The sequence below is a fragment of the Microcaecilia unicolor genome, chromosome 11 (genome assembly GCF_901765095.1).
Source record: "Microcaecilia unicolor chromosome 11, aMicUni1.1, whole genome shotgun sequence".
Taxonomy (NCBI): Eukaryota; Metazoa; Chordata; class Amphibia; order Gymnophiona; family Siphonopidae; genus Microcaecilia; species Microcaecilia unicolor.
Window position 1 is genome coordinate 1,316,192 of NC_044041.1, and position 16,062 is coordinate 1,332,253.

The 16,062-nt window shown below is 47.2% G+C and overlaps 1 protein-coding gene across 1 annotated transcript in view; it reads left to right on the forward strand.

Annotated features, from left to right (window-relative positions):
• Positions 1-16,062, forward strand: part of LOC115479653 (oxysterol-binding protein 2-like) — a 378,141-nt gene that overhangs the window by 43,263 nt on the left and 318,816 nt on the right. Inside the window, exon 2 of the mRNA XM_030217714.1 lies at positions 11,232-11,440. Within this exon, the coding sequence (XP_030073574.1) occupies positions 11,232-11,440 (209 nt within the window). The remainder of the gene's footprint in view (positions 1-11,231; positions 11,441-16,062) is intronic.

Here is a 16,062-nt window from a genome sequence, read left to right on the forward strand (position 1 = left end):
GCCTCAACTTATGTCTAATTTAAACACCAATGAGCCAACATTAGAAAGTTCTGAAAACAGTTCAGGTGCTCAGATACAGCTCCCAAATCTCAGAGAAAAGTTTCATTATTAATATTGTTAATTTTTATCATAGATTTTTTATTGAAGGCATCCCTTTTATCTTTGTTCTAATAGCCTCATCTTCATGGGATTAGAGATCTAGAAGTGCTGTATTGCAAAGATGACATTTCTCACATATACGTGGCTGATAGGTGTAGTTGAAATATGGAATCATGTAGTCAGCCCATCCAGTGCAGACTTTTAATTCGTTTCAACATTTTCTATTTCATTGTGAGATTTCTGTCATTTCCCTTCGTTATGTTGTGAGCTCACTCCTGTTGACTTGCAAACAGAGCATTTTTCTCTCTCGGGGTGAGATCTTGGGTTAAGCAACTATCTTGATTGTAAGACACATTGAACCCGAGATTAATTGGAATTGGAATAATGTGGGATACAAATGACAAATTTTAAAAAAAAGTCTTCAAAAACGTTGCTAGCACTCTCTTATATCATTTTCTTTATTTCTACTGCTGAAACTTTCTGACTGAATAGTATTTCTTTCTTATTGACTACTATCCTGCTTATAATCGAACGAGAAAAACGCCCAAGTTCCGACCTAAATCGGGAGATGGACGTTTATCTCACAAAAACGAATAAAGCGGTATAATCGAAAGCCGATTTTTGGACGTTTTCAACTGCAATCCGTCGCGGATGCGGACAAAGTTGATGGGGGCGTGTCAGAGGTGTGGCGAAGGCGGAACTGGGGCGTGGTTATCTGCCGAACAGAGATGGGCGCATTTCACCGATAATGGGAAAAAAAGTATGCGTTTTTAGCTAGAATTTAGGACACTTTTCCTGGACCCTGTTTTTTCACGAATAAGGCCCCAAAAAGTGCCCTAAATGACCAGATGACCACTGGAGGGAATCGGGGATGACCTCCCCTGACTCCCCCAGTGGTCACTAACCCCCTCCCACCACAAAAAATGAAGTTTCTCAACTTTTTATTTTCACCCTCAAATGTCATACCCAGCGCCCTGACAGCAGTATGCAGGTCACTGGAGGAGTTGTTAGGGGGTGCAGTGGACTTCAGGCAGGTGGACCCAGGCCCATCCCCCCTACCTGTTACAATTGTGCTGCTTAATGCTTATTAGTCGTCCAACCCCCCCAAACCCACTGTACCCACATGTAGGTGCCCCCCTTCACCCCTTAGGGCTATAGTAATGGTGTAGACTTGTGGGCAGTGGGTTTTGAGGGGGATTTGGGGGGCTCAACACACAAGGGAAGGGTGCTATGCACCTGGGAGCTCTTTTACCTTTTTGTTTGGTTTTGTAAAAGTGCCCCCTAGGGTGCCCGGTTGGTGTCCTGGCATGTGAGGGGGACCAGTGCACTACGACTCCTGGCCCCTCCCACGAACAAATGCCTTGGATTTATTCGTTTTTGAGCTGGGCGCTTTCATTTTCCATTATCGCTGAAAAATAAAAACGCCCAGCTCACACATCGTTGAATAAAACATGGGCGTCTATTTTTCCCCAAAATACGGTTCGGTCAACCCCTTCACGGACCCGTTCTTGGAGATAAACGCCCATGGAGATAGGCGTTTTCGTTCAATTATGCCCCTCCATGTGTACTGCCTACTAATATCTATTGCCAAGGACAAATCTAGATTACAGCATTGGTAAACTAGGGTCATCTTAGGGTCCGGGGTCCTGTAATATGTGCTCAGGATTTAACAGATTATGATTGACAACTATTGGGCTTTTTTTTTAGGGTTTCAATGATATTTAAATACATGTCTGGAACAGAAGGATGACTAATATGTCTTGGACATTTTTTGGAGTTTAAAATATCTATTTGCAGATCTCCAGTCCTCCTCCAGCATGAGTGAACCTGACTTGCCTGCTTCTACTGTAAACTAGCATCAGAAAACGTACATAGAGATCAGCCAGTGGGAAGGCTGTTGAGGTGGGAATAGTGGAAGAAAGGTGTTCTCAATCTATGTGATAGTGATCTAACCAATAAGGAGGGGGGGGGGGCAGCTGAGCGCTGGAAGGTTCCTCTAGTCATAGAGACTGTAGTTGGGTCCAGCCCAAGGAGGTTTAATGACAGAAGACGGTATGAACCTATCTAGCCCATTATCTGGGCTGAAGGCAGTGGGCGGACTTGCCACCATATTAGAACAAAACAATAGGAATCGCTATTGAAAACAGTAGCAAACGTGAGGTTTATATTGTTTTATTAAACCTAGGTTTTGCATTCTCTCTGTTAGGAGGGGATTGGGGCAGTGGATTGTATGGGGAGGGGGAGGGTTGGGGAGTTTTCAAGGGGTCTGTGATGGTGGGAGGGTTATATTCAAAATGTATTTCAGTGCTCCAGTGCTTGCTTTATTTCCAATGCTGTATTGTGGATTTCAGTTCTGTACTATATGCCTTTATTTCTCCTTATGATGACAACAAAGATATTTCTATATATATATTTTAAAAAAATAGCAAACGCTTCCTTGTCATCAACAGCAGATGAATCCATTAACTGATGGGTTATATCCGCCTACCAGCAGGCGGAGATAGAGAACACTGAAAGCACATGGTGTTCCAGGATGCCCAACCCCCTCTGCTTTCAGTATAACTCTTATCTCCCAGCAGGTGTGGATGTCCCTTCTCAGCTCCTGGATTTCTGTCTGGGGTGGCTCCTGTGCTTTGCCAGTAGAGCAGAGGGTGTTGTGGCTGGTGGTGCCCACTTTAAACGGCATACTTGGTTTTCCCTGTCCCTGCCTTACCCCATTCCCCCTCCTCCTGGAGTTCCTCTGTGGCCTCCTGCCTCTAACTTTCCTCACAGTAAAAAAAAAAAAAAAAAACAGAGAGAGGCTTTCTCCTGAGCTCCTAGTTCGGTGCAGCTTGACCGCAGCTCGTTTGACTCAGTCTCCTGAGGTGAGAGTGGTGCCCAGCTCCTCCGGGGAAGTTCCCACTGACAGCACTCTGTGCGGGGTAAATTGTGGCGTGAAGGCGCCATTTTGTTTTCTGTATTTGATGGCTGCTGAAGGGGTTAAGTGCTGCTCCCACTGTGGGAAACGCAGATCAGCAGCGGGGCTTTGCAGCACATGCTGCCTAGATGCTAATGCTGGCACGAGCATGGCGGGTAGTGATTCTTCCCGCCCGCCGGAGTTGGCAGTGGCCGCCATCTTGGAGGCACCGCGTGACTCGACCCTCGCGATTGCGGAGGGGTCTGAGTGCAGGGGGATGCCTCGTTTCGAGGTTTCTAGAGGAGCTTTTGCTTCCGCTTCACCCAGTGTGGGGGCGGATGTACAGGGTGAGTTTTTCTGTGCTGCTGATGCATAAGTCTTTTATGTTAAAAAGAGCACTGCATGAGGCTCCTGACAATTCCTGTCGGTCTGGGTTGCCTCCGGTTCTTTATAGCCCAGCATCTGCTGGAGACTTTATTTCTTCCCCCGAGCTTTTGGTTGACGCTAAGCGTAGACGAGTGAATACCCCTTCTGAGGGGGACTCTTCACTCTGTTCTCCCCGTGGTCTAGTTTCAGGGAGACTGAAGGGTCTGGCAGGCCCTCACGGACTGATGATCCAGATGAGGGTGGCTGCTTGCCACAGGAGTTGGATGACCCTAAAGCGGTTCGGATTTTCCACTGCGACGAGCTGCCAGCTCTCATTTCTGTTGCCTTACAGGCCCTTTGTATTGAAGATCCTGACGAGGGCGCTGCCTCTTCTATTAATCCTAGGATGGATAGCACTAAGAAGCCTTCTCGGGCTTTTCCTGTGCATGCTTCCATCCAAAAGCTTATTTCAGCTCAGTGGTCTGACCCTGAGGGTCCCTTGAAGGTGGCCAGGGTTATGTGTCACCTTTACCCCCTGAGGGAAAGTCAGTTGACCCTCTTTGGGATGCCTAAAGTGGATGCTTTTGTCACGGCTGTGACTAAAAAAACTACTCTCCCGGTGGAGGGAGGGGTCGCTTTGAAAGATATGCAGGACCGGTGGCTGGAATCCGCGCTGAAGAGGTCCTTTGATATCTCGGGCCTTTCCTTAAGGGCGGCTATTTGCAGTCCTTATGCAGCCCAGGCCTGCCTTTCCTGGTTGTAGCAGGTGGTGGAGCAGCCCGCCGATGGAACGGGTTCCCTCGCTGAGGTCGGCCCGCGTATGGAGTCTGCTCTGTCTTTTTTGGCTGATGCCCTTTATGATCTGGTCAGAGCTTCGTCTAAGCAGATGTCTGTGGCGGTTGCTGCCCGCCGCCTTCTTTGGCTCCGGCATTGGGAGGCTGACATGGCCTCTAAACTAAGGCTGGTGAGGTTACCCTTTCAGGGCCTTCTTTTATTTGGGGAGGATTTGGAGAAGATTGTTAAGGACCTAGGGGACTCTTAAGTCCCAGCGGTTGCCTGAGGATAGGCCAAGGCCTTCTTCCAAAAGTCCTTCTTTTCCCTCCTCTTCCAGGCCACGTTTTCGCGAAGCTCGCAGGTATCGCCCGGGGCGCTCTGCGGGGTTTGGTCAACATACCCGTTTCTAGCAGAGGAACTCCTTCGTTCGGACAAACGCGTGGCGGCGTCTCGGCAAAGTCCAGGAGTTCAGGGGCGTCCTCCGTAATGACGGGGCGCCAGTCCACTCGTCGATTCCTGCAGTAGGGGGTCGTCTCTCCCACTTTTTCGAGGAGTGGACCAAGATTACTTCGGATCAGTGGGTCCTAGACCTGATCAGAGAAGGTTACCGACTAGAATTTGCCGTCCCAGTAGAGACGCGTTTTTGGAGTCCCAATGCGGCACTGCCGTCAAGCGGGCGGCAATATACGAGACCTTGCAGGTGTTGCTGAAGCTCGGAGCGCTGGTTCCGGTTCCTCCCGCCGAACATGGCTGCGGTCGCTACTCCATGTATTTTGTGGTGCCTCGAAAAGGCGGGTCGTTCAGACCTATCCTTGACTTACGCAGAGTCAACAAGGCCTTAGGAATGCGACACTTCCACATGGAAACCCTGCGCTCCATCATTGCGGCGGTACAGCCAGGAGAGTTTCTCACGTCTCTGGACCTCAAGGAAGCGTACTTGCATATTCCCATCTGGCCACCGCATCAGCGGTTTCTCCGGTTTGCGGTATTGAGCCTTTCCAGTTTTGCGCCTTGCCTTTCGGCCTGGCAACTGCCCTTGGACTTTTTCCAAGGTCATGGGAGGCAGGGCTGGTGGTTGGGAGGTGGGGATAGTGCTGGGCAGACTTATACGGTCTGTGCCAGAGCCTGTGGTGGGAGGCGGGGCGGGTGGTTGGGAGGCGGGGATAGTGCTGGACAGACTTATACGGTCTGTGCCCTGAAAAAGACAGGTACAAATCAAGGTAAGGTATACACAAAAAATGGCACATGTGAGTTTATCTTGTTGGGCAGACTGGGTGGACCGTGCAGGTCTTTTTCTGCCGTCATCTACTATGTTAGTGGCTGCCTTTCTCAGGCGAGAGGGTATCAGAGTTCACCCTTATCTCGACGACTGGCTCATCAGAGCGGATTCGGCAGACGAGAGTCGACTTGCCACAGGCAGAGTTGTTACAGATCTTCAGACTCTGGGCTGGGTAGTCAATATGCCCAAAAGTCACCTGACCCCCTCTGTCTCTCAAGTATTTGGGGGTCCGGTTCAACACGACTTTGGGGTTTTTTTTTGTCTTCCCAACAGCAGTCAGCTCAAGCTTCAGAATTGGGTCCGCCTGCGGATGCCTCGCCCTCAAGCTTGGGACTTTGTTCAGCTCCTGGGGTCGATGATGGCCACCATAGAGGTGGTTCCCTGGGTGAGAGCTCACTTGAGACCGCTGCAGCTTGCTCTGCTTCAGCAATGGTCTCCGATTTCCCAGGAATACCAACGCAGACTACGGTGGCTTCCTGCGACCCAGCGCAGTATGGATTGGTGGCTTTCCGACAGCAGGCCGCAGCAGGGGATGCCACTGGCTCTTCCTTTTTGGTGTCTGGTGATAACGGATGCCAGCATTTCAGGCTGTGGAGCTCATTGCCGGGGACGCTATGCTCAGTGCCGGGGACGCTATGCTCAGGGTCTGTGGTCCACCGCGGAAGCGGGATGGTCCATCAATCGTTTGGAACTGAGAGCAATATTTCAGGCTCTTCTGGCCTTCCACAGGACGCTGAAGGGTCTTCCTGTCCGAGTTCTGTCGGACAACATGACAGCAGTAGCATACATCAATCGCCAGGGCAGCACTCAGTGCAGGGCCCTGGCTGCGGAGGCATCTCAGATCTGCGACTGGGCCGAGCGCCACCTAGAGCTGCTGTCTGCGGCTCACATAGCCGGTCAGAGCAACGTGCAAGCCGATTTCCTCAGCAGACATCAAATCGACCCGGCAGAAGGGGAACTGGCAGACAAAGATTTTCTTCAGATTTGTGCCAAATGGGGGACTCCAGGCTTGGATCTGATGGCATCAAGTGTAAACGCAAAGTCCCTCGCTTTGAGGAGAGATCCTCAAATAAAAGAATGATAAAAATCATACACAGATACATAGAAACGATGTACTTGATTAAAAACATATAAGCACAATGATGTACTTGATTATAACATGAGCACAATGATAAATATGATCTGGAAAAAAGTTATGATAAAATCATATGCAAATGCAAAAAAAAATACTCGGTCATAATGTATGAGTACAATAATAAATATTGTCTGAAGAAAGACAATATATGTACCAAAATGTTACATAAATGATTAAAGGAAAAAACGAAAAAAATAATAGAGAAAAGGAAGAAATGTGACTAAGTAAAAAATAAGAAATGAAAAAGTAAAAAAAATTATTAAAAAATAAGGAAAATATTAAAAAATAAAAAAATTAAAGAACATTAAAAAATTATAAAAAATATATTAAAGTACAAAAAAAAATCAAAATTTTATATATATATATATATCAAACATATAAATGGCAAGAGGCGTACTCACTCGCAAATGCGCAGTAGAGACCCTCTCTGTCCCGCCCCGCGTCAATACGTGATGACGAGGGCGTGACAGAGAGGGAACCTGCGCACCTGCGAGTGAGGGAACCGCCATCGCCACCGCTCCCCCCCCCCAGGGTTGCCGCTACCGCTCCCCCCACGCACCTGGAGTCGCCGCCGCCACCCACCCTCCACCCGGCCCGGGTACCTGGCTTCACTATTGAAACCGCCGGAACGCAGCACACAGCTCATCTGAGCTGCCGTTGGCCTTCCTTACCTGCCTGTGTCCCGCCCTCGCCGATGTTACGTCACACGAGGGAGGAACACACGCAGAGAAGGAAGGCCGACGGCAGCTCAGATGAGCTGTGTGCTGCGTTCCGGCGGTTTCAATAGTGAAGCCAGGTACCCGGCCCAGGTGGAGGGCTGGCGGAGGGGACTCCGGGGGAGGGGTGGCGGCGGCGACCCATCCGGGGGGGGAGGGCTTTCAAATCCCCCCCTTCCTTTACTAGTCCGTTTTTACGGGCTCAACAGCTAGTATATATATAGTACATTTTAATATACAATTTATTGTTGATGCTTCATCTAACCAAGTTTTAGTAAGTAGTGTTTGTTTTGGGAATATAACAAGTGTATTTAAAGAGATGGAAAAATACATGGAAAAAATATATATGTGTAGATGCAATATAATCATTGGATTAGTTTAGTGAATAGTTTCCTTTTATCTAGCAGTGTGTTGGTGTAATAACAATAATGCTTATGCATGTATTTAATCAGATAAACCACGATTTTAAAGAAATTTTCACCATATATAGATATATAAAAAAATATGTGTGTGATAAAAAATATGGTCACAGAATATACAGAGAAACACATGGGAATTGAAACCGGAGAATTATATCAACGCATATAAATGTAGTATAGTGAAAACGATTAATGGCTATAAATTATAAACATGTATTATCTATATAGGGGGAAAAAAACAACAAAACGTCTCTTTTAGTGTGATACCGGCAGTGAGGATACTTGTAAAATAAAATAAAACGTGTTTTGTTAAAAGATGTTTAATTATATTGTTTGTTTTATGTTTGGGATAAGGGACCTGTAAAGTGGTTTTAAGAGACAGAGACAAGAACACCTGATGGGGTTGTGATGTAGCGTGAAAACCACAAATCTATTCGTGTAAATGAATTATGTACAGACGAAAAATAAGTGTACTCCCACCGTGTAGGATTGATGTGGCGCCAAAGATCTATCACGTGCCAGCGTTCAGGAAACTCATGAAACATTGCACGATCTCGCTGGGCATATTTTATGGCCCTAGTGGAATTATCTAACCTTAGGTCCATCGTTAAATTAAAATTTCCTCCCGTAAGCAGGGATCCCACCTTATGCTTCAGCAATACTTGGTCTAATTGTCTAAAAAAAGGAACCCTGCTCACTGTTGGGGCAGTAAACATTTAGAATTGTATATCTCAGGACCACCAATGCCAATACTGTAAGTATATATCGCCCCCCCCCCCCCCCCCCCATTAGCTCAAATTACTTTTTCAACCTGCCATGGTCGGGAATCAGCAAACAGCACCCCCACCCCCCTCGTCCTGGAACCATCACGATTGGAAGCAAAATATTGTGTCGGATATTTAATATGTTTACATAGTGTTTCATGCACTGGTTTCAAATGTGTCTCCTGAATCAGGGCAACATCAACCTTTAAACGGACCAACTCTCGAAATAAGAGCTGACGTTTCAAAGGAACATTTAGCCCCCTGACGTTCAGGAGCTCCATCTTTATATCACACAATAAAGGTTAATTGTGTAAAGAAGCAATCCCACAAGTGGCCCCCCTCCAGAACCCCAGCCCATCCCCCCCAGAGCCACCAAACCATCTCAATTTCTCTCCCACTATCTTCCTCCCTCCCCCAACCCCTTCCCTACCACCCCCACCCTCACTTAAATTCAAGACCCCTTCCCATATAAAGAAGGGACATCCAACAAAAGAAGTGAGCCTCCCTGCCCCCGCCCCCCACATCCTACTATCATTAGGATATCACAGTTAGTATCCCCAGTATCAAACACAGCATGAAAACATGTGAACATCAGTAATATGCATTCTCACCACACCAAACATCTTCCACCCCCAAGAACCACTCATGTCTCATAGTACTGATAAGTCCCATTACGTCAAGTCAAGCCTTATATTTCTTGCCTGGAAGAAGTCCTCTCCTTCAGGTTAGCTGGCTCGCTGACTTCTGGCGTTCCAGCCTCTTATTACCCTTAGACACCCGCTGCCATTTTGGATGCACTGACATGGAAACAGATCTGGGCTTGCTGGGCGGTGCGGTCAATTTATCCCCATCTCTTTCTGGCAAAATCTCTTGTGCCTCTGCCACCGATTTGACTTGATGCAGGCGGCCATCCTTATAAAATGCTAGCCAAATGGGTGCCACCATCTATACTTCATACCCAATTCACGCAATCTCCCAGTGACCACTTCAGGTCTGCTCTCCTCTTTAAAGTAACTGCAGCCAGGTCTTGAAATACTTCAATCTGGTAGGAATCCCATTTAAAGTTATCAAGTTTCTGACTTGCTTGTAGCACCTTTTCTCTGAGTTTGAAATCTTGGAAACAAGCTATTATGTCCTTAGGTAAATTGCGTCTTGCCATGCACAGCGCTCTGTGGGACCTCTCCAAAACCACCTCATGTATGTTCACCGGCGTCCCTGCCTCTGTTAATAGGGCACTCACTAGATTCTGTACCAGTTTGTCGCAATTATTATATGCTGGTGATTCAGGCAGGCCTCTAAACCTTAAATTATGTCTCCGACTCTGGTTCTCCAAGTCCTCCAATTTGTCTGTAAGCTGTTGGAATCCAGTACGCATCTCCTCCATCCGTTGATCTAGGATAGAGATCCCTGCCTCATGCTCCTTCATTCGGGTGTCCAATTCCTCCACTCGATTGCCCAGATCCCAAATTTCACCGCGCAAATCCGCCCCCAAAGTTGCTAAGTCCATACGGACTGCTTTAAGGTCTGCCCGCATCTCCAACAGCCACTTTCTCAACTCTGAAGACTTAAGGGACTCTGGGGCTTCTCGATCCTGCTCTGATACAAATAAATCCTGGGACTCGGCTTCTGCGTCACAGCACGCCGGGCCCGAGGTAGCCAGTACCTCGCCTGCCATGTGCTTCGCCACTGAATCGCTTGAAAAGGCAAACTGAGCGAGACTCATGGGTGCACTCATGCTTCTTCTGCGTCTCCCGAACAAACGGGCACTCGATCACCCGAATCGTGCTGTGAAAGATATAGCTCACTGGGGTACCGCCAAAAAATTCAGCGCATGGTAGCGGGCGCTTTCGCTTCAAGCGACCATGTTGCTTGGTGACGTTACTTCCCAGTTCGCAGAAAACGACATTTTAATGTTTTGGAAAAACAAACAAACATGCTGGCCACAACTAGCAAATTTGCATGGGGGATGTTGTACATTCTGCTACCAGCACATCTTCTAAGAAGACATCTTCTATTGAAGGAAGGGTTGTGGAAGACAGGAGAGCTAGACAGTGCTTCATAGGGCATATTTCTCCTTTCTAGGGCATACAGAACGGGGTGGATTAGCATTCCTTGGGTAGTAGAAATCAACTATTGTTTGGGTTAGAAGGGTAGAGGGTGGTGGTGAGGAGGGTTATTATAGCTGCTCACTGTTATTATAGTTTTCTATTTGTAATTTATACACAATAGTTGCCCAACATGTTGTTCCTTTTTATATTGTAATAAAAAGATTTAAATATAAAATCATAATTGTTTGAGGCTTCTGCAGATGAGGCCAGAGCCCATGGGGAAAGAGCGGGGATGGGGCGGGAACAGAGACAGAACCTGCAGGGACGGGACGGGGATGGAGAAAGAAGGGACGGGGCAGGGGGCCCACTTGCAACTACTTCCAGATCTTCTGAAGAGGATCTTTCCCACTTTTGGGGTCATTTTCAGAATTTAGTGCTTGGGGGCCCTTTATTTGAACTTCTGCTGCTGCTACAGGGTTTGTGCATACAAAATTACATTTAAAAATACCACTGAGTTGCCTCAGAATTTTCCAGCTTTTTCCTGAGCTGCTGCAGGAAATGGGTTACCTTGGTACAGTGCTCAGGATGGTGGTATCTCAGGACAGTGCAGTATTCTGGAGAATGTGCTTTAGCTTTGGAATTGGATGGCTTCTGTTCTGGGCACTAAACTGTATGCACATTCTTGGATGATTTTCATAGGGACTTCAATTTTTTTCTTTTTCTTTTTCATCGCAGGACTCAAGCTGAGATGGCCCATACATGTCGTGGCACCATCAACCTATCGATGGCTCATATTGATACAGAAGATGCCTGTAACATTGTTCTTTCCAGTGGGGGCAGGACATATCACCTAAAGGCAAGCTCTGAAGTAGAGAGGCAGCGCTGGGTGACTGCTCTGGAGCTGGCCAAAGCCAAAGCTATTCGTATGATGAACAACCAGTCAGGTAAAAACTTTTGAGCATAAATGTATCGTGCATTACAACATTGTGAAAATGCAAGGATTCTAACCAGTTCATCCAACTATAGAGGCAAGGAATACGATGGCAACTAAGGACCTGAAGGTCCATCTGGTTTGTCCAACGTATTTGTTGGTTCAAACCAGTTAATCTGACTTTCCATTTCTTCAAACTATTCATCATCCGTGTGTTTCCTATGCATTCTTGAATTCTGTTTGTGCCTTAACCACTTCCCCGGAAGACCATTCATGCATCTACTATCTTTTCCTTGAAGAAATATTTTCAAAAGTTTTATCTTTTATATTTTGTTCTAGAATTTTATTTCCATTGTGTATTCCTGATTCCTATGCAATGTTGAATATCTCTTTTCTTTAGGATATAAATATTTAAAAGTCTTTAAACATAGTAACATAGTAGATGACGGCAGAAAAAGACCTGCACGGTCCATCCAGTCTGCCCAAGAAGATAAATTCATATGTGCTACTTTTTTTATTTGTACTGTCCTCTTCAGGGCACAGACCGTATAAGTCTGGCCAGCCCTATCCCCGCCTCCCAACCACCAACCCCGCCTCCCAACCACCAGCTCTGGCACAGACCGTATAAGTCTGCCCAGCACTATCCCCGCCTCCCAACCACCAACCCCGCCTCCTAACCACTGGCTCTGGCACAGACCCTATAAGTCTGCCCAGCACTAGCCCTGCCTCCCAACCACCAACCCCGCCTCCCAACCACCAGCTCTGGCACAGACCGTATAAGTCTGCCCAGCACTATCCCTGCCACCCACCACCGGCTCTGGCACAGACCGTATAAGTCTGCCCAGCACTATCCCCGCCTTTAAGTCATATATGGCTTTTGGTGCAGCGTTGGGTTTCACTGTCTCTCCTCAAGGTCATGGCCTCTGGAATTAATGAGATCTCAGTGACCTGTGCAGTGGTCTGATTACCTCACTTTTATTTACTAGTTTGTTGCATTTGTACCCCACATTTTCCCACCTATTTGCAGGCTCAATGTGGCTTACATAGTACCGTCAAAGGCGTTTGCCCAGTCGGTGGATAACAAATACAAAGTTGTATAGTGATAGTATGAGGTATAAGTGGAGGGTCGGAATGGATGAAGATTGCGTAATGTCCTGTTCGATCATAGTCATGCTGTGTTGGTAGGTGAAATTACAGCATGCCTCTCCTTGCACAGGGCCGGTCTTAGCAAGTGCAAGGCCCTATGCAGACCAATTTGGTGGGGCCCCCACCCTAGCTCCACCCCATTGATAAGATTATTCCATTTTTAGAACATTTTTTTATTTATGAAATTTCAAATAAAGACAAATGAAGCTAAACTTGTACAAAAAAACTGATTGAAATAATAAGCACAGTGCTATCATGAAACCTCCCCTCCCCAGAAATTATTCAGTTTAAGTCCACTACAATTAGTAGTTCCAATTCTCATAACAAAGGAGAATAAAGGAAAAATATTAAGAAAAGATCCAGTACTTTCAAATTCCCCTATTACTCTGTAACCCATCAAACCAGAGAGGCAAGTAGCCACATCAGTTACTAAAATAGTTTGAACTGATTGTACCTACTTTATATCAGATTTTGCTACTTCATGATTTCCATTCTCAGATTTTAGCTTAGTAATCTTTTCTTCCTGTGATTGCAGTCTAGCTTCCAAATGATTAATTCGAGGTGTCATATCATTAATTACTGGAAGCAGTGTTTTAGCTAAATCTGCTATTGTCATCCACATTTTTATCAGGAGAAATATCTGCAGATCTAAGTGAAAATAACCCAGATATGTTAGAAACAACCTCTTCCAAGCCAGAAGATCTTACTTGCTCATCTTCTCCAGCAACTAATGTTGTTGGGCCAAATTCCTCTCAGGGAGGCAGACATTTCCAACCCTTACACCGTCCGCAAGCGTTGTTAGATGAGAGAGACACTTCTCCTGATCTCCTGCCTGCATGGAATCCGATTTCGATTTGGCATAAGTGCACAACTGTTGGCGTCAGCAACGATGGCTCACCTCACGTCCTCACCACCTCCGACCAGGCTCCAGCTTTTCCCGCTCAGTGACTCCCGCCCTTGCGTCCGGAAACAGGAAATACATCAGAAGGCGGGACATTGAGCGGGAAGCTGGAGCCTGGAGGTGAGCCGTCGCGCTGCAACTACTACTACTACTACTACTATTTAACATTTCTAAAGCGCTACTAGGGTTACGCAGTGCTGTACAGTTTAACATAGAAGGACAGTCCCTGCTCAAAGAGCTTACAATCTAAAAGACAAATGTACAGTCAGTCAAGTAGGGGGCGGGGCCGTCGCTGCCTGGGCTGGCTCGCTGGCATCGCTCAGTTAGTCGCTGGGGTCCGGGGACTCGGGAGCTGGCGGCGGGCTCAGCGGGCCCAAGCCGGGGGGTGGGCACCGTGCCGGTGGTGACCGGAGCGGCCGAGCCGCAGGAATGGGGATCATCTCAGTCAACTAAGGCGAGCAGCGGTGGAGGTCGGAGCGGAGGCACGAGCGAGGCAGAGTTGAGGCGCGCCGTGCGGGGCCCCCTTAGGCGTGGGGCCCTGTGCGGTCGCCTTGGTCGCCTCTGCCTAAGACCGGCCCTGTCCTTACATATCCCAGCATTGCTCTGTCCATTGTCCTGAGAACATGGCCAAGACCGAGCTTATTGTCTTTCCACCAAAACCCACTTCTCCTCTTCCTCCGCTCTCGATCTCAGTTGATAACACCCTCATCCTCCCCGTCTCATCTGCCCGCAACCTCGGAGTCATCTTTGACTCTTCCCTCTCCTTCTCTGCACATATCCAACAAACAGCCAAGACCTGTCGCTTCTTCCTCTTTAATATCAGCAAGATTCGCCCTTTCCTCTCTGAGCACACCACCCGAACTCTCATCCACGCTCTCATCACCTTGACTATTGCAACCTACTCCTCACTGGCCTCCCTCTTAACCATCTATCCCCCCTTCAATCAGTTCAGAACTCCGCTGCACGCCTTATATTCCACTTGAACCGATATACTCGTATCACCCCTCTCCTCAAGTCACTTCACTGGCTTCCGATCAGATACCGCATACAGTTCAAGCTTCTCCTTCTTACCTACGAATGCACTCAGTCTGCAGCACCTCCTTACCTCTCTAGCCTCATCTCCCGTTATATTCCCGCCCGTAACCTCCGCTCACAGGACAAATCCCTCCTCTCAACACCCTTCTCCACCACCGCCAATTCCAGGCTCCGCCCATTCTGCCTCGCATCACCTTACGCATGGAATAAACTTCCTGAACCCCTACGCCAAGCCCCCTCCTTACCCATCTTCAAATCATTGCTCAAAGCCCACCTCTTCAATATTGCTTTCGGCACCTAACCTTTATACCTTTGTACCTTTCATGTAATTGTGAATGCCCCAAATTGACTACCCCTACTTGACTGACTCTACACTTGTCCTTTAGATTGTGAGCTCTTTGAGCAGGGATTGTCCTTCTGTGTTAAAATTGTACAGCGCTGCGTAACCCTGGCAGCGCTTTAGAAATGTTAAGTAGTAGTAGTAATAAAAGAAATTCAGAGGGGAGACCAATGAAAACAAAGTGAAGGCATTGGTTTTCTTTAGTGTGCAGCTCTCTCATTGAGCTACTTTTTAATCATGCAGCATTCCTACAAGTAATAATGACTTGGTACTCATGGGGAGTATGGTGCTTGTTCTGTAGTTCCACAACTGCATGAACAGGAATGAATCCTCTTACCATGAAATTCTTCATTTTCTGATGGAAATTTATGGGGGGACTAGAATGAATAAGAGGTAATGGTGGTGGCAGTGGCACACACATCTGTCCTCTTCACCCCATGATGAGTACAGCTTGGCATAGGAGGGAGAAAGCAGCAAGCTAGTACCTTAGATTACTTCCTTTTCTCTTGTTGCCAGACCAGTATTTTACTTGAATTGTATGGCACTATAATGTCCCTTGTGCTTCAAAGGATTGTGGACCAATTGGGCTCATCAAGTTGGCATTGGCCTTCTCCTATTACAAAACCCAGTATTGGAGGGAAGGAGCCGAGAGGGTGATGGTCGGGGTAGAGGGAGTTGCCATAAGATGGGGCTGTGGAAGTAGGATTGGAGGGCAGTACAGAGTTTAATGTGTTTGAGTTCTTATCTCATACATTGTTCTTGAGATGTGCCTTACATTCCAGCCTGTTCTTTGAGATAGACCAGGAAAGTCACTTTTGGGTCAAAGACAGGGGATTTTAAAAATGTATTATCGATTAAAGCAAGACTGAAAAGCAATCCTTAATATTTTCCATGACAGTCCCTCAGTTGTGTTCCATGCTCCAGGCCTGTGACAGACTAGAGTTGGATGCCTTCCTCCTTCACTGGGTGTCAGGACTTCTGTATGTGTATCCTCCCATTCCTCTTGTGTGAAAGACTTTACTGAAACTGGAGCAAGACTGTGGGACCATGATCTTGATTGCGCCCTACTGGTTGCGCAGATCTGGTTCCCTCTTCTTCTGGAATTATCCTCCAAAGATTCGTGAAGATTGGAGTGTTTCCCGACTCTCATCATGCAGAATGAGGGATCTCTTCTGCATCCTAACCTCTGGTCTCTGGCCCTCACAGCCTGGAT